Consider the following 22,256-nt stretch of genomic DNA (forward strand, 5'->3'; position numbering starts at 1 on the left):
AACCTTTCTCATGACAAGTGGAAAATATCCTGTGGGGCAAATTGTAGTGCTAAGGGTTGCCATACTTACCTAACTGATACCAGGTGGCTATAGGTCTCCAGCATCACTTCCCTGTGTAGGATCCTCTGAGCAGGGCTTAACAACCTCCACTCTCCTCTTGGGTGAAGTCCACAGCCATGTCCCTGAACACCACAAAAGCCTTCAACACAAAACACATCCCTGCTTATCCAGAAGTCCACCTTGCCTGCAGCTTAGAATGAGGGCAAAAGGCTCCTGAAACAGAATTTCTCAGCTAGAGAAATACTCAGTCACCCAAAATAAAATTCTAGCAATAAACTGTGTTCAAACAGCAGTCATCACTCTCCTCTCCCCATGTCTCAATTTCCTTATAAGACGGATATTATAATAGTATTTACCTTATAGGGTCATCATCCAAATTAAATGAAATTGCTACTGGCAAACATCCTATAACTCTGAGGGGAACTAGCCTAGATGAGGCTGACGTGGTGAGAGAACAAAGTGGAAACGCTGAAGAACACCAATCATTGGTAAGCTGATGGAACTATAGGACCAACCTTAAGGTGTGCCCTCTCTTTGAACTTCCCTTTAAATGATCTAAGTTATTATTTTTCAGCCTAAGTGGGGTTTCCTATTGCTTACAGTCAAAAGCATCCTACTGGTTGACTGTTGGCAGTGTAGACCTCCAGTGAATCATGCCTATTTCTACCCTTTATGCATTTTCCTCCTTCACTAACCCTGGGCTTGGCCACATGATTTGCTTTATGAAATGGGACATTAGCAAATATGATGCAAGCATTACTTTAGGGTGTTTGGTTTGGGGACTGGTTTTCACTCCTGTGCAGGGCACCTTGAGGCCATTATATCAGTAACATGAGCTTGTTCAGTGAAAAGGCCACATAGAAGAGAATCAAGAACTGAAGCAACCCGACTAACCAGCCTGTCAACCACAAGACACATGAAGTTGCTCAGCTCCAGTTCAGCAGCCAGCTGACTAGCCACATGAGTATACAGGAGAATCAGTCCAACTGTGCTAGGCCTAATTGTGTTATAGCTTTTGCTTAATACAGTGGTCCTCTTTTCTGACCAAGAGTTGTAAACTAATAAATGATTTCATTTTAAGCTACTAGATTCTTTAATCCACTAAACTGGTGAAAAAATAGTGAGGACACTGCTACAGCAGGCTGAAAAAAGGTTGTTATACATTTAGCAAAACTACTGCTGTGTGAACTTGAAACAAAGAAAATGTAACTGATGACCTCTCAATCCAGCTAAGGACATCTCCAGACAGTCAGTTGAAAGTTTCAATTGTGGGCTGGGGTAAGGCTCAGTGGCAGAGCACTTGTCTCACATGCACAAGGCCCTAGGTTCAATTCCCAGCCAAACATACATACACATATGCACACACACATATACACAGTTCCAGCTGCATGTTTCTAGCTACATAGAATGTGTAGAAATAGAAGCAATAAGGAAATTATTATAGAATTAGTAACATAATTTAGAGGAAAATACAGACATGACAGGGCTTGCTAGGTGTATGGTTCAGTTTCACATTATTATAATGAACTACTTGAGGCAATTAACTTATAAAGAGGCTTATTTAGCTCACAATTCTGGCATCCAGACCCAGATCAGGTGGCCCCATTTTCAGGCCCCCAGTGAGGGCAGTGTCATGGTGAAAGTGCATGAAGGAGCAAGATGTTCATACCACGAGAGACGAAGTGGAGACAGAAAAAAGACCAGGGTCCCACAATCCTCTTAGAGAGAATACCCCCAATGGCCTGAGGGTTTCCATAAATTCCCACCTCCTTAAAGATCTGCTGCTTCCCACAGTGTCACCCTGGGAACCAAGCTTTTATATATGGGATTTTGAGGGCATTAACTTAATCACAGTACCAGGTGAGAAACTGAACCTGTTTTACACCACAGGGATCTCTAGTTACAAGAGTCTCAAATTTTAAAAAAGGCCTCAGAGTAAAAGGTCATATCAAATGTTTGAAAGACCCAAAATTTAAGACCTTTGAAAATAAAGGTGACACCTAGTAGATTCTCCAAGCAAGACCAAAGGACTTCTGTGATTCTTTGGGTATTGTCCCACAGCACCAATATCCTGCCCAAAGATAAAAATAATTGTGTTACAGCTGTTGCTTAACACAGTGGTCCACATTGGATAAAGCAGAAACTCACACAGCTTTCAAGAAGGTTATATCTGCCTGAACTAAAAGAATAAGGGGCAATTCAAAATGAACAGGTGTCCTATATGCCTGCTTCTTCTCATTTTGTTTTCAAAACTAGGTATTGAACTCAAGGTCTCCTACATGCTAGGTAAGTACTCTTCAACTAAGCTACATCTCCAGTCCTCCTCTCTCTCTCTTTCTTTTTTTTAAAAGGAGTGAGTGTTACAGTTTCCTTGTTTCTATCAAATCACTGTATATTAGGTAAGTAGTTGGAGGTGGTGGGAAATAACAGACTCTTCTTTCAGTAAATAGATATCTGACTGGAAAGGAATCTACTGAATAAGCCTTAGCCTCCTTGAGTTCAATCCCCAGTACCAAAAATAAATAAATAAAAATAAAATAAAAAACCTACACTAAGGAACATGTTGGTTATATGACTTAGGTCTTACTGAAAGTGAAAGAGGTGACAGGAAATATCAGTTGACACAAACTCATGACTTTTCCTAGCACATCAGGCTATTTCCTAATTAACATTATGAGTGGTTAAGATAACACATATATAAAAGATTCAATATTACCTTGGAAAATTTCCTAAGTGGGATTTCTTATGCATTCTTGGTATTAACACTTTCAAGTAAATGAAATATTTCACAAACAAGAAACACTCAGTGTTGCTCTGAAAATATCCAGGAACATATAAATCCCCACAAAGAAGTTTCGGATTAAACTAAATACAAATCTTTTTCTAGCTAAATTCTACTCTCATGGGTCGATAAGCATAGTCAAAGCAAATCTGACATAACCAAATTAGCCCATATCAAAAATGATAGTAGGGTTTTCAAGATGGTGTACTAGAGGGCGGTTGCATTTCATGTTGCTCCAGGACGCAGGATTCAAAAGAGGACATAGTGAGACACTTGGGACCAACTCAAAGCCCCTGGGTGAGTCTCTCCCGTTGGGGAGGTGTCCCGGATGGGGCGGTAGCCCCGGAACGCAGGGAACTTTGAGAAGTAGAGTTGCTCGACGAGAAACCCCTCCCCCCCCACTGGAGCGGTAAACACGGACAACTGGGATCATCGTAGAGGAGGCGGCTCAGCACAGCCCTTGGACTCGGAGCAACCACTTGGACTCCAGGCGGCTGCCTGAGGAGGAGCTGCGTGGTGAGCTGTTTGGACTCAGAGCGACCGCTCCTGAACACCGGGGGCTTGTGCAGAGGAAGAGGAGAAGCCTGGCGGGTCCCTTGGTCTAGGAGTGACTACATCAGAGCCACAGGCAGTTGCCAGAGGAGGAGGCGAATGGTGAGTTGTTTGGACTCAAAGCGACTGCTCCTGAACACCAGTGGCCTGCCTGGAGGAGGAGCCCAGTGGGCCGCTTGATCTCCGAGCGACTGCTCCTTAACATCCTGGGGAGGAGGAGGAAGAGGGCGGGTCACTTGGACTCGGAGTGACTGCCTAGGGCTACGGGCAGTTGGCGGGAGGAGGAGATGCGAAGTGAGTTGCTTGGACTCCCAGTGACTGCATCCAAACACCGGTGGATGTCCAGAGGAAGAGGTGTGTGGTGGGTCTCTGGGTCTCGGAGCTATTGTACAGGGCTCCAGGTGGTGGCTCAGAGGAGGGGCCGCATAGCCAGGCGATTAGGTGCAGAGCAGGGTCCCAGGACCTAGGCGGCTTCTTGCTGGAAGAGCTGCACAGAGACACGCCTAGGGGCGGAGCGAAGTTTCCAGAACTTCGGGCAGATTCTCTGAGGAGAGGCAGCCTAAGGAGACTCGTCTGCGAAGGGTGCGGCTCCCAGGCCCAGGAGGTAGGTCCGAGGCCGTGGGAACGTTGCAGAGGAAGACAACCCAGCCCAGGCGGTAGTTGTAGATTGAGGGGAACCTCTAGGAGTGGAACTGACCAGCGAGACCTCCCCACCGGGTGAGTCTTCCCTGCCGGGTGAGGTATTCCCACAAGGACGGTAAAACCAGAGACACAGGCACAAACAGGCCTTGCCTGAGCCTGCAGCCTAGTTCCCCTTTGGATGACCATTGGTCAACAAGTGGAGGTATCTCTGCCCACTATTAGGGAATATACCCCACCTGAGGGTCACCAACCCTAGAGAGGCAGTTTCCTTGTGGAGCACCGCATTATCAACTTCCTCCAAGACTGCAGGCTACTAAAGGATAAGAGGGGATATACTAGCAATCTTCAGGGACATTATAAGTCAATATAGGGAATCTGCAATATTTTAATGACCCACTGATTCCGGAACAATATGAGAAAACAAGGGAAGAAAATGCCCCAAACAAATCTAGATGTTACATCAATAAAATCCAATGACAGCATGGCAGAAGAAATGACAGAAAGGGAGTTCAGAAGGTACATAATTAAAATGATCAGGGAAGCAAACGATGAGATGAAAGAGCAAATACAGGCATTGAAGGAGGAGATGAAAGAGCAAATGCAGGCATTGAATGATAGCACCAATCGACAGTTAAAAGAGCAAATACAGGAAGCAAAAGATCATTTCAATAAAGAGTTAGAGATATTGAAAAAAAACCAAACAGAAATTCTTGAAATGAAGGAAACAATAAACCAAATTAAGAACTCCATAGAAAGCATAACCAATAGGATAGAACAGCTGGAAGACAGAACTTCAGATATTGAAGACAAAATATTTAACCTCGAAACACAAAGTTGAACAAACAGAGAAGATGGTAAGAAACCATGAACAGAATCTCCGAGAACTATGGGATATCATGAAAAGGTCAAATTTGAGAATTACTGGGATTGAGGAAGGCGTAGAGAAACAACCAAAGGAATGAACAATCTATTCAATGAAATAATATCAGAAAATTCCCCAAATCTGAAGAATGAAATGGGAAATCAAGTTCGAGAGGCTTATAGGACTCCAAATACACAAAATTACAACAGACCAACACCAAGGCACATTATAATGAAAATACCTAACATAGAAAATAAAAACAGAATTTTAAAGGCTGTGAGAGAAAAGAACCAAATTACATTCAGGGGGAAACCAATGCGGATAACAGCAGATTTTTCAATCCAGACCCTAAAAGCTAGAAGGGTCTGGAACAACATTTTTCAAGCTCTGAAAGAAAATGGATGCCAACCAAGAATCTTATACCCAGCAAAACTTACCTTCAAATTTGACGATGAAATAAAATCTTTCCATGATAAACAAAAGCTAAAAGAATTTACAAAAAGAAAGCCAGCATTACAGGACATTCTCAGCAAAATATTCCATGAGGAAGAGATAAAAAACAACGAAGCAAATCAGCAAAGGGAGGAATTACCCTAAAGGAACTGTCAAATAAAGGAGGAACCAAGGTGTGTCAAAAATAATTAAATAAATAAATAAAATTTTAAAAATGAACCAAATGACCGGGAATACAAATCATATCTCAATAATAACCCTGAATGTTAATGGCCTGTTTCATCAATCAAAAGACATAGTCTGGCAGACTGGATTAAAAAGAAAGATCCAACAATATGTTGCCTTCAAGAGACTCACCTCATAGAAAGAGATACCCATAGACTAAAGGTGAAAGGATGGGGAAAAACATACCACGCACATGGACTCAGCAAAAAAGCTGGAGTATCCATCCTCATTTCAGATAATGTGGACTTCAAGCCAAAATTAGTCAGAAGGGATAAAGAAGGACATTTCATACTGCTTAAGGGAAGCATAAATCAGCAAGATATAACAATCATAAACATCTATGCCCCAAACAGTGGCTCATCCACGTATGTCAAAAAAACCCTTCTCAATTTTAGAAACCAAATAGACCATAATACAATAATACTAGGTGATTTTAACACACCTCTCTCACCACTGGACAGATCTTCCAAACAAAAATTGAACAAGAAACCATAGATCTCAATAACACAATCAATAATTTAGACTTAACAGACATTTATAGAATATACCATCCAACCAAGAGTGAATACACTTTCTTCTCAGCAGCACATGGATCCTTCTCTAAAATAGACCATATATTATGCCACAAAGCTAATGTTAGCAAATACAAGAAGATAGAGACACTACCTTATATTCTATCAGATCATAATGGATTGAAGTTAGAAATAAATGAAAGAGTAAAAAACAGAAACTACTCCAACACCTGGAGATTAAACAATATGCTATTATATGATGAATGGATAACAGAAGATATTAGGAAGGAAATTAAAAAATTCTCTAGAGGTAAATGAGAACAAAGAAACATCATATCAAAATCACTGGGACACTATGAAAGCAGTACTTAGAGGAAAACTTATTTCATGGAGCGCATTTAATAAAAGAAGTAAAACTCAACAAATAAACGACCTAACACTACAGCTCAAAGCCCTAGAAAAAGAACAGACCAACAGCAAAAGTAGTAGAAGACAGTAATAGTTAAAGTCAGAGCTCAAATCAACGAAATTGAAACAAAAGAAACAATACAAAAAATTGACAAAATAAATAGTTGGTTCTTCGAACAAATAAACAAAATTGATAAACCTTTAGCCACACTAACAAAGAGAAGACAAGAGAAAATCCAAATCACTAAAATTCGGAATGAACAAGGAAATATCACAACAGAAACAAATGAAATACAAAACATAATTAGAAGCTATTTTGAAAATCTATACTCCAACAAAATAGAAAATTTCGAAGACATCAACAGGTTTCTAGAGACATATGAATTGCCTAAACTGAACGAGGAGGACATATACAATTTAAATAGACCAATTTCAAGTAATGAAATAGAAGAAGTCATCAAAAGCCTACCAACAAAGAAAAGTCCAGGACCAGATGGGTTCTCAGCCGAGTTGTACAAAACCTTTAAAGAAGAGCTCATTCCAATACTTTTCAAAGTTTTCCATAAAATAGAAGAGGAGGGAACCCTCCCAAACTCATTCTATGAAGCCAATATTACCCTGATACCTAAACCAGACAGAGACACATCGAGGAAAGAAAATTTCAGACCAATATCCTTAATGAACATCGACGCAAAAATTCTAAACAAAATTTTAGCAAATCGCATACAAAAACATATTAAAAAGATAGTGCACCACGATCAAGTGGGTTTCATCCCAGGAATGACAAGGTTGGTTCAACATCAGGAAATCAATAAATGTAATTCACCATATCAACAGACTTAAAGTCAAGAATCACATGATTATTTCAATAGATGCAGAAAAAGCATTTGATAAAATACAGCACCCCTTCATGCTCAAAACACTAGAAAAAATAGGGATAGTGGGAACATTCCTTAACTTTGTAAAGGCCATCTCTGCTAAGCCCATGGCTAATATCATTCTAAATGGTGAAAAACTGAAAGCATTCCCCCTAAAAACTGGAACAAGGCAGGGATGCCCTCTTTCACCACTTCTTTTCAATATCGTCCTTGAAACTCTAGCCAGAGCAATTAGACAGACCAAAGAAATTAAAGGGATACGAATAGGAAAACAAGAACTCAAACTATCCCTGTTTGCTGATGATATGATTATATACTTAGAGGAACCAGGAAATTCCACCAGAAAACTTTTAGATCTCATAAGTGAATTCAGTAAAGTAGCGGGATATAAGATCAATGCACATAAATCTAAGGCATTTTTATACATAAGTGATGAATCTTCAGAAAGAGAAATTAGGAAAACTACCCCATTCACTATAGCATCGAAAAAAATAAAATACTTGGGAATCAATCTCACAAAAGAGGTGAAAGATCTCTACAATGAGAACTACAGAACACTAAATAAAGAAATTAAAGAAAACCTTAGAAGATGGAAAGATCTCCCATGTTCTTGGATAGGAAGAATTAATATTGTCAAAATGGCCATACTACCAAAAGTGATATACAGATTCAATGCAATTCCAATTAAAATCCCAATGACGTACCTTACAGAAATAGAGCAAGCAATTATGAAATTCATCTGGAAGAATAAAAAACTCAGAATAGCTAAAGCAATCCTTGGCAGAAAGAGTGAAGCAGGGGGTATCACAATACCAGATCTTCAACTCTACTACAAAGCAATAGTAACAAAAACGGCATGGTATTGGTACAAAATAGAAAGGTGGATCAATGGTACAGAATAGAGGACACAAACACAAACCCAAATAAATACAATTTTCTCATACTAGACAAAGGGGCCAAAAATATGCAATGGAGAAAAGATAGCCTCTTCAACAAATGGTGCTGGGAGAATTGGAAATCCATATGCAACAGAATGAAACTAAACCCATATCTCTCACCATGCATGAAACTAAACTCAAAATGGATTAAGGATCTCGGAATCAGACCAGAGACCTTGCATCTTATAGAAGAAAATGTAGGTCCAGAGCTTCAACATGTCGGCTTAGGACCGGACGTCCTCAACAGGACTCCCATAGCACAAGAAATAAAAGCAAGAATCAATAACTGGGATAGATTCAAACTAAAAAGTTTTCTCTCAGCAAAGGAAACTATCAGCAATGCGAAGAAAGAGCCTACAGAGTGGGAGAAAATCTTTGCCAATCATACTTCAGATAGAGCACTAATCTCCAGAATCTATAAAGAACTCAAAAAACTCTACACCAAGAATACAAATAATCCAATCGACAAATGGGCTAAGGAAATGAATACACATTTCACAGAAGAAGATCTACAAGCAATCAACAAACATATGGAAAAATGTTCAACATCTCTAGTAATAAGAGAAATGCAAATCAAAACCACCCTAAGATTCCATCTCACCCCAATTAGAATGGCGATTATCAAGAATACAAGCAACAATAGGTTTTGGTGAGGATGTGGGGAGAAAGGTACACTCATACATTGCTGGTGAGGCTGCAAATTAGTGCAGCCACTCTGGAAAGCAGTGTGGAGATTCCTTAGAAAACTTGGAATGGAACCACCATTTGACCCAGCTATCCCATTCCTTGGCCTATACCCAAAGGACTTAAAATCAGCATACTACAGAAATACAGCCACATCAATGTTCATAGCTGCTCAGTTCACAATAGCCAGATTGTGGAACCAACCTAGATGTCCTTCAATTGATGAATGGATAAAGAAACTGTGGTATATATATATATATATATATATATATATATATATATATATCACAATGGAATATTACTCAGCCATAAAGAATGATAAAATTATGGCATTTGCAGGCAAATGGATGAAATTGGAGAATATCATGCTAAGTGAGATAAGCCAATCTCAAAAAACCAAAGTACGAATGATATTGCTAATAAGTGGATGATGACACTTAATGGGGGGTGTGAGGGGTTAGTGTTAGGATTAGAGTTAGGGTTGGGGGGGCAAGAATGGAGGAAGGAAGGACTGTATAGAGGTAAAAGAGGGGTGGGAGGGGTGGGGGAAAGGGGAAAAAAACCAGAATGAATCAAACAACATTACCCTATGTAAATTTATGATTACACAAATGGTATGCCTTTACGCCATGTACAAACAGAAACAACACGTATCCCATTTGTTTACAATAAAAAAAATGATAGTGTCATTCTGATAACTGTATTCATACTCAATAAATGTTCATTTAATTAACTCAAGGGTATCCTAGTCACCATTCTCAAGAACTAGAAAGCAGAAAATTCCTATAGTCTCTCAACCACTATTTTCCCACACAGCAGTGATTTTCTGATGCTCAGACCCTTCTTAATATCCTTAAAAACCCAGCTTACTCAAAGATAAAGTCTGCGTTCCCCAGCCTGGCACATAGAATTGTTTGATCTGTCTCCACTAAACTCAAAGGTGGAAGAAACATATCTCTCAGGGACTGGGGATTTTATAAAATGAGAGAGGAGGGCAAAAAATGTTAACTTGAGAATGATTTTAACCACAGTATGAAGAAGACTGTAGGCAGTGCAGCAAACAGACCCTCCAGGCTCTGTCCAAATGGTGAAGACACTGTTCTGCTAAAATTGCCCTACACCAAAGAACAGTGCAGGTTTAGGGCAGATTAATTTTTAGAGAAGCAGGAACTTGAGAGACTTTTTTGTGAAAACCTCCCAATTGCTGATGCTGAAAGCACTTTCAAGTGTAAAATTCAGTTCACAGCAGATCAAATTCCTCCCTGCTCCATGTGTGAATAGTCTCTATCTTCACCTGTACATTATTTTTTAATTAACCTTTAATAGGTCAATTGCCTACTACATTCCTTCCACACTGTGGCAATGGTCGTATGCCCAGAGGCCCAGTCTCTGAAACAAACTGTTTCCTACACTCTTCCCACTCTTCCCCCCAACTCTCCAACTTACCAAACCCTTTGGCTACAACTCAGTTCTCCTTCTCCTGGGAGTCCTCCAAACCACTCAGGCCACAGGTCCTCTGCTTGTCCCTGTTTTTTTTATCCACGTTGTTGGACAACTGAGCATGGATATCCCTGTGTTATTACTGAAACTTCTCTGTGTGTTGTTGTGAGGAATGGATGGAAAAGATGGGTATGCTAAGGAAGGGCTCCATGTAAGATGAGCCACTCCTCCAGGACAAGGAATGATATTTGTCAGCAAGGCAGCCTCCTGGGCAGTAAAGGTAAGGGGCGGGGTGGCAAGATGTAATTACAGGTAATCCTCACCTCCTTTTTGGCTCTCAGGATTCCCTTGGCCATTTTCCCAGCCTCCACAACGTTCTCCCTACAGAGTGTCTAGGTGGAACCTCCCTCCCAATGTGTCAAAAGTGCCACAGTTAGAGGTCAGGGATGCCAGAGAAATCCACAGTACAGCCCAGTTCCAACCCAGAAATAGGGAAAGGGGATCCAGGATACCCAGCAGCCTCATGCTCGGCTCTAAATCTGACCACAGAGTGAAGCCCTTGTTCCCATCAGTGGAGTGAGTTTGTCTCTAACCCTACGGACTTCAATGAAGGAAAAATGGCAAGGTGGTGCCTGCGGAAGCGCGCCAAGTCCACAAACAGTTATTGTGTGCTTTTCATCTAAAGCCCTACTTGGGCTGTTGTTATCAGACTGGTTTCTCAGATGTCACCTGGTTTTAGCTAGTGACAGCTGAATACAAATTCTAAAGACCTCTTAGACAGTTATAGGGAAAGGGGCACAGGGAGGTTGGGGTGGCATTTGTAGTGACTGACTGCCCAAGATTCCAAGAGATGGCAGGTACATTAGTGTATATATCATGAGCCAGTTTTAAATTATCGTCCTTTCTCTGATAAAGATACATGTCTACAGTCTGAAACCTTGGGACCAGGTAAGTTGTGATATGCAAAATTTTCCAAGTTTTGGAAGTCGATCCACTTCTGTATATTATGTGTAACACCCCAGGGAGGTCCTATCACCATACTCATAGATTGATATTTCTGCAGCAAATATTCACAACAAGAGGGGCAGAGAAAGAGGAAGGTTGTCTTATGTTAATTCACATCAGTCTTTTCTCCCAAATGAATTATGGATGACTTGTTTTTCAGAGCTGTTTGGGTGTTGGAAGTGGAGTTAAGGATGTAAATGTGGTATGTTGACCCAGTAATGATTAGGGAGGCCCTGGGCAAAAGCCCTATTCTTGGCTGGTTTTGTCCTCACAATGATCCTACAAGCTAAGTCACCCAATCACTCTCATGTTACAGGTGAGGAATCTAGGCTTAGAGAAGTAAGGTAATCTTTCTAACATCACACAGCTGATAAGTGGCAAAGCTGGGACCCAACCCAGGTTTTTCTGATTCTAAAACTAATGTCTGTCTCTTTTTAGTTTCATATTCAGACTCATGGATGGTGACTCATTGATAAAACTCACAAGTGACTGATGTCTGAATTCAAATGCCAGTAAGTTCAGTGAACTGCCCGAAGGAGCATTTACTCTTGTTTACCATTAAGTGCATTTGGTCCCTCCAGGCTGGCTTCAGGGTCAGCCCTATGATCTGTGGAAGTTGGAACATCTTTGGCAGAAAACAAACCCACTCACATTATTTCATGGAAGAAGGGGTGTGCATTGAAGCTACAGATGACTGTGCCTGGAGCCATCAGGAATGCAGGCATTTCTAACGGCTGGTTCCTCTCTTTCTGACCCACTGATTGTGCTGCTTTTACAACTTTGCCTGGTTGACGCTAGACCGCCTTGTAACTCAGTGGCCATAGCATGGTTCTAATGCCACTTACCGGCTAGGCTAGGACAGTGTCAAGGGCACACAGCTGTTGCCCCTCGCACTGGAGGTGGGGGTGGGGTTGAAAATTTCCATTAGAAGGGTATGTAAGCATTCTGAGGTTTGGCCGGCCTGGTGCAGAGGGCTGATGGGGATTTTTAGGTGGTTTGAGTATTGAAAGGAATGAAGTTGAGATTGCCAAGTTAGATGGGTTTTAGCTCATTTGAATAATATGGAGGCTGAGGTTTCTGAGGGCATTTTCCCTCTTGGGCAGAGTTAGCCAGCCCTTCTGTTTCCAGAGCACATTGTATTAGCTCACTCTGGTAATACCTGCTGTGGTGGGCTGAATAATGACCCTCAACAGGTGTCCTCATTCTCATCCCCAGAAGCTGTGAACATGTTACTTTATATTGTAAAAAGGACTTCATGGACATGATTAAGGATCTTGAGATGCGGAGATTATCCTGTTTTATCTTGGGGGCCGATGTTATCACAAGGATCCTTTTAAGAGGCACCCAAGAGAAACCAGAATCAGGCGAAATGATGTGATAACTGAACACAGATTGGAGTGATGTTCTTTGAAAATGGAAGGAAGGGTCCAAGGACTATAGACAACCCCTGGAAACTAAAAACGGAAGCCAATGGATGCTCCCTTCAGTGCTCCCTGAAGGAGCTAGTATTTTACAAGTTGACTTGAACCAAGGGAAACTCATTTCAGGCTTCTGAACTATAGAACTCCAAGAGTAATTTTGTATTGTTTTTAGCCACACAGTTTGTGGTAACTTGTTACAGCAGCCATAGGAGGCTAATAATTTCCTAATGGGGAGACATGAACTGCTGATCAGGGCCACTTGACACTGATTTTTCTCTTCCTAGCCTCACTCCTTTCAGGAGACGTCTTTCCCCTATTACAATGAAGTCATGGCATGGGGCTGGGGGGCAATAGAAAAGCTGAGTGTCTGCTCCCGGACTTGGGAGCTGGAGAAATCCCTGGAAGTTCCTTCTGCTATGGAATTCCTCCCACTGACTATCTAGCTGGAGGTGGGTACAGGACTTTGAAATATGAGCAAAATGAGCTGGGATGACAACATTCATGATGGACACAATATTGTGCTTACCTAACATTCACTTTTGGATAATTTACTCACTGGAACTTTGGTTAAGTTTCTTGATAAGTTTTTGTTTTCTTATTTGTAAAGTGGGTTCGGTAAGAATAACAACCTCTGCTGTTTGTGAGGATTCAGTGGAATAAGGTCCATAAAGTGCCTGGCATGTGGTAAGGGACTCATCAAGGTTGCCTTCCATCATAAAAGTGGGAGAACCACATAAGTAACCAGAGGGAGTCAGTTTGTAACAGCAAAGTAGCCTCATCATCTTTTCAGTTCTTGCTTGGGCACTTGCCTGGTCATTGGATGCCTTTGACTAAGCAGATTTGGGAAATGGCAGGCCTGGGGTTGGTGATGGGAACAGAGGTGGAGGGTCATTTTTCATTGACTGAAGTAACCACCATTCCCTTTTGTAGAACAGGCAGTTGGTTCTCTGGTGGACCTATTTAATGCCCATGTAATGGTGCCCTGGATAGCTCTTATTTGTGCCAGCCCTGTGTCCAGTGCCACTTCTGGTAGTCGCATTCCCTATTTTTCAGGTGGAAGCATCCTTTCTCCCACTTCCTCTTCCTCTTCATGTCCTGGAGGGTCTGACTTCAACCCCTTCCCATATGTCCAGATCTAGCCAATAGGGATTGGCTCAGGCAGGGGCATGTAGTCCAAGTGGGTCCAATGATAAGTCAACCCTGGGACTCTGGCTGGAACTACAGGTTTAAGCAACCCTAATCTGAAAAGTCAAAATGCTCTAAAATCCAAAACTTTATGAGCATTGACATGATGCTATGTGAAAAATTCCATACATGAAACTTGGTTTCATGCACATAAGTGAATTTCATGTTTAGATTTGTGTCCCATCCTCAATATATCTCATTATAAGTAAGTATTCCAAAATCCAAGATCTGGGACACCTCTGAGTATTTAGAATTAGGGATACTCAACCCGTACTGGGAAACAGCCCCTGCTCTCTTGGTAGCCTGACTGGGCCACTTATGTGGAAGAAACTGAACAGACATGAAGTTATCAGAGAGGAAAGAAAGACCTGAGACAGATCAGAGAGGCTGAGTCTGGTCTGAGCTACTGGATTCAGCTATGCCAGAAATGAGGCTCCAGCCAGAACTTTCCATTATGTGAGCAGGTATATTTCTTTGTCTCTCTCTTTTTTTCCTCCACGTTGTGTCACTCGTGTCTGGAAAATGCCAAGAGAAATAAGCACAACCATTTACAAATTCCAAGAGACTCTTGAAAACTCCTTTTTCTAGTAGGGAAAATGTTCTCTGCTCTTGTTTTTGTGCCAGCTTTAGGGTTTTCAGAGAGGTTTTGGGGCAGAGAATGGAAAGTGAAGACGTGGGAAGTAAAGAGTCCCTTGTAGCCCCAAGGTTGGGTGAGCTCCTCCCAGCTAATTATACCACAGAGTTTGGGACAGAACCCCTTTCATTAAACTTTTAGGAGTCTTGGACGGGTAGGGCAGGAACCAAGACACCGAATCTTGGAGGGCTACTTGTGTACCAGGCAGCGTGTGATGCATTGTCTCCCGAAAGCCCAGGTCAACCCTAGGAAATTCGCTGCACACGTAGAAACGGAGGCTCTCTGGGTTGGTCAAGTGATAAGCTCAATCTCCCAGTTTGGGAGATGGAGGCGACACTTGAACCCTTTATGGAGCGCCCACCTTGTAAGCACGTGGTGCGGCGCTGGATTATGACCCTAAGGTCCAAGGGTGAGTGAGATGCGGGACTTGAACTCTGGTTTCTATTGAGTCTGGCTCTGCCCAGGATGCTGGCGGTCAGGGTGCCACCTACATTCGCGCACGTGCCTGCACACCCCCAGGACTGGGCTCTCAACCACTTAGTCCTTCTGGCACTTCTTGGGCGGACCCTCGCCCCAAGCCCCACGACGCGAATGAAGCATTAGGAGCAGCGCAGGAAATGGGCTTGGCCTGGGTGGTCCGCAGTGCGGCAGGCGGCGGCGCAGAGCCGGGAACGGCGCGCTCTCCCTCCCGGCCGGACAGGCGAGGCGGGGGTGAACGCGACGCCGGGAACAGCAACCGGCTCCAGAGGGCTCCAGGCGGGGCGCGCGGGAGGGGGCGCGGCGAGTGCGCGCGTGCGCCGTGCGTGCGTGGACGCCGCGGGGGCGCACGTGCGCGGCTCGGGGGGGCGTTGTGGGTCGCCTTGGCGGCGCGCGGCACGGCGGGAACAGGCGCGCGGGAGCGGTGCGCGCGCCTAGCTGGCGGGACCGTTAGCTCGAGGTGGACGCGGCCCGGGCCCCGTGGGGATGGAGCAGTCGCTGCCGCCAGCGTCCGAACCGACCCCAGGGTCGACCCCGGCTCGGGGCCGCAGACGGCGGGAACCCGAGTCTCCGCCGGCGCCGGTGAGTGCGTGAGGGGCGCGGGCCGGGAGACTTTCTTTGTGAAACTCCGCGGGTGCAAGCCGGGCCTCAGCGGCTGAGGAGTGCCCGCGAGGCGGAAGCCACCTCGTCGTCGGGGTTCCTACCCCTCCGCGAGCCGTCGGGCAGCGGGACCAGCTCCGCCGCCCGTCTGCCTCAGTTTCCGCGGGACTGTGTGAGTGCGTGCGTGCGTGCGCGGGCGGGACGGGGGGCGGCGGTATGCAGTCGGCGCCTAATTCCCGCGCACCTTCTCCTTGACTCCTCCCCTGTGGGGCGGAACCCTGGGACCATGGTCCACCTAAGCGGTGTACTGCATCCGCCTGAGACAGGTGTCTGCCGCTGGGGAGGTTCAGGTGCTGCCAGCCTCAGGTGAGGCTGGGAGGTTGGGAGTGAGCGCTCCGTCCCGGGAAGGCAACAACTGCTGGTGACTCACCAGAGGGATGCCAGAAATCTTCCGGTCCACCTCGACTTCGAGGTGTGTTTGGGGTGCCTGTCAAGGTGAAGGCTGCTGAGTGAACTTTGAATGCGGGGCTCCTGCAGGATGGGGTGGGATGGTCCAGTATAGGAATAATTGGGAGCCTTTTGTAAAAATGCAGCGTTCTTGCTCCACCCCAGGCCCAAGATAGGGGAGAAAACGCTGAATTTTTAATCAGAAGGGTTTGACAAGTTGTAGAGGGTAAGCTTCCTGCAACCAGGGACCTGCTGTTTATCCTGGTACCCTGCATGGTGCCTAGCACATGGTGGATGTTCAGTAAATATTTATAGGAAGACTGGATGACTAAGGAGTCTGCAGTATAGGAACCCTTGAGACATTTTCAGGAGCTTCTTGAGAGTAGTATTTTTATTGTATGTGTGATTTTTCTCAGCTCCCAACTTCTGTCTGTTTATAATGCCATGTTTTCAGTATGTTCCAGTCAAGAGCAGTGTATTTGTTGGTTAATGTAAAGGATCAACTCTGTATACCCTAGCTAGGTTAAAATTAATTCTGAAACAAAATTCTGAATTAAAAAATGCATATTTCTCTCTCTTCACTTGGGAACACTAGGCTTATAGGATTTTGTTCCTTTGAGGCAGGTAAACATTTACATTTGCATCAAAGCAAATCTGAATTACTGTTTATCTATTCTGGAAAGTTGGCAATTTACTTAAACCTCTAGTATTCCTAGTTTTTATGTAATACTTTGAAATTCAGATTTATGTTTAGTTCAGAGTCAATGCTAAAATAAAATTGATATTTCAGAGGATTTTTTTTAATCAAGTTCAATTTCATTTAGTTGCCTTCACTTCCATAGTGTTTTTGTTGTTCAATTAACAAAGTATGCAAGTGTAGGAAGACTTGACTTTCGGATTTGAGATTGCATCTGAAGAAGAAAAATTGAAAAATTAGGTGCTGTAGTCTCTCAGTGTGTTGTTTTGTAGCTTATGTGGATATGTCTTTTTAAAGTGTCTTTTAAAAAGCCTTGAGAGACAATTTACCTCCCATAAAATTAACCCTTGTAGTGTATAATTTTGTGGTTTCTAATGTTTTCATAGTTGTGCAATCATCACTTTTTAAAGCATTTTTGTCACCCCCCAAAAAATTCTTTACCCACTAGCTGCCCTTTCCTTATTTCCAATAACTAGCCTTTCTGCTCTGAAATTAGTTATTCTGCACATTTTATATAATGGACTGTTATACTTTTCTGTGATTGACTTCTTTCATGTAGCATAGTGTGTGCCTAGCATGTGTGAGGCACTGGGTTTGATTCTCAGCATCACATATAAGTAAATGAATAAATAAAGGTCTGTCAACATCTAAAAGATATTTAAAAAACATTTGTGTACAAGTTTTAGTATGGACATACGTTGTAATTTCTCTTGGGTATATTCTAGGAGTAGAATTGCTAGGTCACATAACTCTGTTAAGCTTTTTGAGGAACTCAAAAGTGTTTTTTGAGGCTCTACTGCATATTACATCCCATCACTAGTAATGTACAAGGGTTGCTGTTTCTCTACTTCCTGACCAGTACCTGTTACTGTCTGTATTTTAACTTTAGCCATCCTTGTAGGTATGAAGTAGTATCTTACTGTGGTATTAAATTTTATTTTTTGAACTGCTGATTGAACCTAGGGGTGCTTTACCACTACATCTTCAGCCCTTTTTATTTTTTACTTTGAGACAGGATCTCACTAAGTTGCTGAGACTGGCTTTGAACTTGAGATCCTCCTGCCTCAGCCTCCTAAGTTACTGGAATTCCAGTTGTGCACCACCACACATGGCTCAATTTTTTGATAATGTTCTTTGGTGTAAAAATGTATTTAATTTCAATAAAGTCCATTTCTTTTGGGGGGGATTCCAGAGATTGAACTCAGAGGCTCTCAAACACTGAGCCACATCCCCATCCCTATTTTGTGTTTTATTTAGGGACAGGGTCTCGTTTTTGCTAAGGCTGGCTTTGAACTCCTGATCCTCCTGCCTCAACCTCCCGAGCCTCTGAGATTACAGGTGTGCGCCACCGCCCAGCTCAGATTTTCTTTTGTTGTTCATGCCTTTGGTGTCATAGCTGAATCCATTGTCAAATGCAGGGTCATGAAGATAGACTCCTATGTTTTCTTCTAACAGTTTATGCCTTTAACCTATAATTAGTTTGTTGATCCCTTTTGAGTTAATTTTTGTGTATGGTATGATTTAGTGGTCAAAATTCGTTCTTTTGCATATGGATATTCACTTTTCCCAGCACCATATATTGGAAAGACTGTTCCTCATTTAATGATCTTTGTATCCCTTTATTGAAAATCAGTTGACCATATGTGAGAAAAGTTGTACACCATTTGTGTACAATGAATCAAAATGCAGTCTGTAAAAATAAAAAAAAATTTAATAAAAAACTCTTACTATTGTAAAAACTACACCTGTGCATTGTATGAAATTAGAAAATGTAAGAAGCAAAATGCTTCCATCAAACCTCATAACATACAAATACCCAGTGATTACTGCCATCAATACCTTGATACATATCCTGCTGGCACTTTGTGTGCATCTTTCTATCAATATTTGCATACATATAAAAGTATATTGGCATTTTAAGTAAAATAAAAAAGCTGTACAAAATATCTTCAATTTTATTATATTTAAAATCATCTATAGGACTGAGGTTATGGCTCAGTGGTAGGGCACTTGCCTAGCATGCATAAGGCCCTAGTTTCGATCCTCAGCACCACATATAAATAAAATAAAGGTATTGGTGTCCATCTACAACTAAAACAAAATATTGAAAAATCAGCTGTATTTAGATATAATTTATGTGCAATAGAGGTTACCAATTTATGTGGTTCTACACATTCAGACACACATACAGTTATATAATCCTACCACAGTCAGTAGAAATGACAGGTCATTCCATTTTATTACTCAGTATCACTACATTATATGTGTATACTACAATTCATGAGCCATCCACCACGAACTGATGAACATTAGGTTTTCTATTTTTTTGGCAACTGTGACTAGAGGTGCTATGGACATTCACTTACCAGTCCTTGTTGCGTGTTTTTTTGGTATGAAAAAAACAAAAAACCAGTGGGGGTGAATACTAAAAAGTGGCATTGCTGGTTTGTATTGCATAAGGATACTCTGTTTCTTTTCCTTTGAAGATTTCAGAGCCTTTAATAAAGTTTCATCTCAGTAACCATCCCTTTAATCCCATTTAGAAGTTTTTCTCCTCATATAACTATGCCCTTCACTATCAATAGCTTCATAGAGGTCCTTTTTCTCTTGTGTGTCATGTCGATAGCCAGTATAAGCCACGCACAGCGGAAGGGTGCCCAGTCCAGAAGCCATTACAGGTTTGTTAGGTTTAATGAAGAGCTCTGGATTCACAGCTCCAAATAAGGTCGTTGTGCCTACCCTTCTGAGCCCTGGGTTTGGAAAGTCTTTTCTTTTGGTGATTCCTTTTTAAGTGTTGGTAGCTCAGGTGATGAAGACATCTTGAGTAATGCTGACTAATTACCTTCCACGGGATCACTTCCCCTTGGCACTTGCGACCTGGATACTCTTTTTTTAAAAAAATATTTTTTTTTTGTTGATGGACCTTTATTTTATTTATTTATATGTGGTGCTGAGAATCAAACCCAGTGCCTCAAACATGCTAGGCAAGTGCTCTACCACTGAGCTACAACTCCAGCCCCATGGATACTCTTTTGAAACTGAGATTTAAAAAAAAAAATTTCATTTATTGTTTTTAGATAGACATGACAGTAGGGTATATTTTGACATATTATACATACATGGGTTGCAGCCCATTACAATTTTGATCCCATTCTTGTGGTTGAATGTGATATGGAGTTACACTGGTCGTGTATTTGTATGTGAGCATAGGGAAGGTATGTCCAATTCATTCTGCTGTCTTTCCTATTCCCATCCCTCCTTCCTTCCCTTCATTCCCCTTTGTCTAATCTTATGAATATGTAACAACTAATTCCACCATTATGTATGATTATAATATACCAATAAAAATAGAAAAAAAATTTGAGTGTTTTTTTTTTCTGTCAGTGACCTATCCTACTTCCCATTTAGTTGAAATTTTCCTCTTATTAAATATACAGACAAAATTCAGAATTTCTAGTCAACCCCAAAATGTCCTTTAAAGCTGTTGGGTCTGTCTAAGTCATAGACCGTGCTTAATTAATGTCCACCTCTCTTAATCTGGCATGGTTCCTTTTTTCAGAACACATTGCATGAGACGCAGTGCAAAGACCAGTTGTCCTGCAGAGTGCCTTACTTCCTGAACTTTCCTAGTAACTGCCATGTGGTGTCATTTGTCACGTTCTTCTGTTGCCTATGAACTAAAGGCTGTATAAAGAGTTGATGGGGGGCTGGAGAGATAGCTCAGTTGGTAGAGTGCTTGCCTTGCAAGCACAAGGCCCTGGGTTCAAGCCCCAGCACCGCGGGGAAAAAAAAAAAAAAAAAAGAGTTGATGGGGCCGGCCCGGCGGTGCACACCTGCAATCCCAGAGACTCCGGAGGCTGAGAGGAGGATCGAGGGCTCAGAGGCAGCCTCAGCAACTTCTTGAGGCCCTAAGCATCTCAGTGAGACCCTGTCTCTAAACAATACAAAATAGGGCTGGGAGGTGGCTTTGTGGTCGAGTGCCCCTGAATTCAATCCCCGGTACCCACTCCTCTCCCCAAAAAAGCTGATGGGACCTGTGGTGGTGCATGCCAATAATACCAGCTACTTGGGAGACTGAGGCAGAAGGATCACAGATTTGAGGTCAGCCTGGGCACTTAGACCCTGTCTCAAAAATAAAAGGGGTTCAAGATATAGGTTGGTGGTAGATGACCCCTGGATTCAACCCCCAGTATTGAAAAAAGAAAAAAAGACTTGATGAATTTGAGATAAATATTTTTGGCTATATTCCATTTTGGTGATGTCTGCTAAATGGTTCAATATAATTCTTTATTACTTTATTGCTGAAAGCCTTATCAATACAAATAAGTTTTTATCACAAAAATAAAAATGGAAAAAAAGACTTTTTTTACTAGAACTTTATCATTGAAAATCATTAGTAATTTCTTATTTTTGAGAAAATGTTATTTTATTCTTTGACTACTGACCAAACACTCGTTCCTTTTACTAGAGCAAAAGTAGTAATGGGAGGATTGAATATGTAGTCATAGTAATTACAGAGTATGACAGAAAAAGCAGGGAAGTAGGTGTCATAGAGTAGTTTTATTTGACGTCACTGTGACCTCTTCTAAAACCCCCTTTTTAGTCTCATAGCTACCCTGCTTCTAGGAGTGATTACCTCAGTGTAAGAAACATGCCTTATCATATTTTAAATGACTAATAGTATGAAGTTAATCTGTAACAATCTACATTGTGACTTTTTGAGATTCCATTTGACAAACAGTTGGTAATTTATTATTAGATATGGTTCTATTTTATAGATAAAGATTTAGGATTGCGTAGAAGTAGTAGTCTAAACTGGTCTAAATAACACAACAAACCTGACTGTAATTTTTTAGGAGTAAAAAGAATAAAAAAGTAAACTCTGAATGTTACTGAGGGAAGACACCATTATTGTACACAGTTATGTACTTACAATTTCCATACTATCACCAGCTAAGTTTGACATAGTGAAGTTCAGGAATTGCCATGGTAATTATTTCAGCTTACTATGGACATAGTTCAGAAATATGTTGGTCACTTGTATATCTTCTTTGAGAAAAGTCTGTTCAAATTCATGTCCATTTTAACTGAGTTGTTCATCTTTTTATCATTGAGTTGTAAGAGTTTTTAAAATATATTCTTGCAAATATTTTCTTTCATTTGATACCAATATTCTTCCAAGTTTGATATTAATATTGTTTGCAATTACAGAATTGCATGAAAAATATTACTTTAATAAAGATGAAAATTACTAAGATTAATGTTGTCAATCTACATAAAAGGAAAATAGAATTAGCATTACTTATATTTTGCCAAATTGTGCATATGGAAAACAGATTAGTGCTTATTTTTAG

At 41.7% G+C, this 22,256-nt stretch overlaps 1 protein-coding gene and 1 pseudogene across 1 annotated transcript in view; one reads left to right on the plus strand and one right to left on the minus strand.

Moving 5' to 3' along the window:
* The first annotated feature begins 15,644 nt into the window (after nucleotides 1–15,644).
* Nucleotides 15,645–22,256, plus strand: part of LOC124966095 (tetratricopeptide repeat protein 28-like) — a 53,341-nt gene continuing 46,729 nt past the window's right edge. The window contains exon 1 of the mRNA XM_047527178.1: nucleotides 15,645–15,740. Coding sequence (XP_047383134.1) covers nucleotides 15,645–15,740 — 96 coding nt within the window. The remainder of the gene's footprint in view (nucleotides 15,741–22,256) is intronic.
* LOC124967209 (small integral membrane protein 8-like) lies at nucleotides 19,432–19,721 on the minus strand (annotated as a pseudogene).

Source organism: Sciurus carolinensis, chromosome 16 (genome assembly GCF_902686445.1).
Source record: "Sciurus carolinensis chromosome 16, mSciCar1.2, whole genome shotgun sequence".
In the NCBI taxonomy this organism is placed as follows: Eukaryota; Metazoa; Chordata; class Mammalia; order Rodentia; family Sciuridae; genus Sciurus; species Sciurus carolinensis.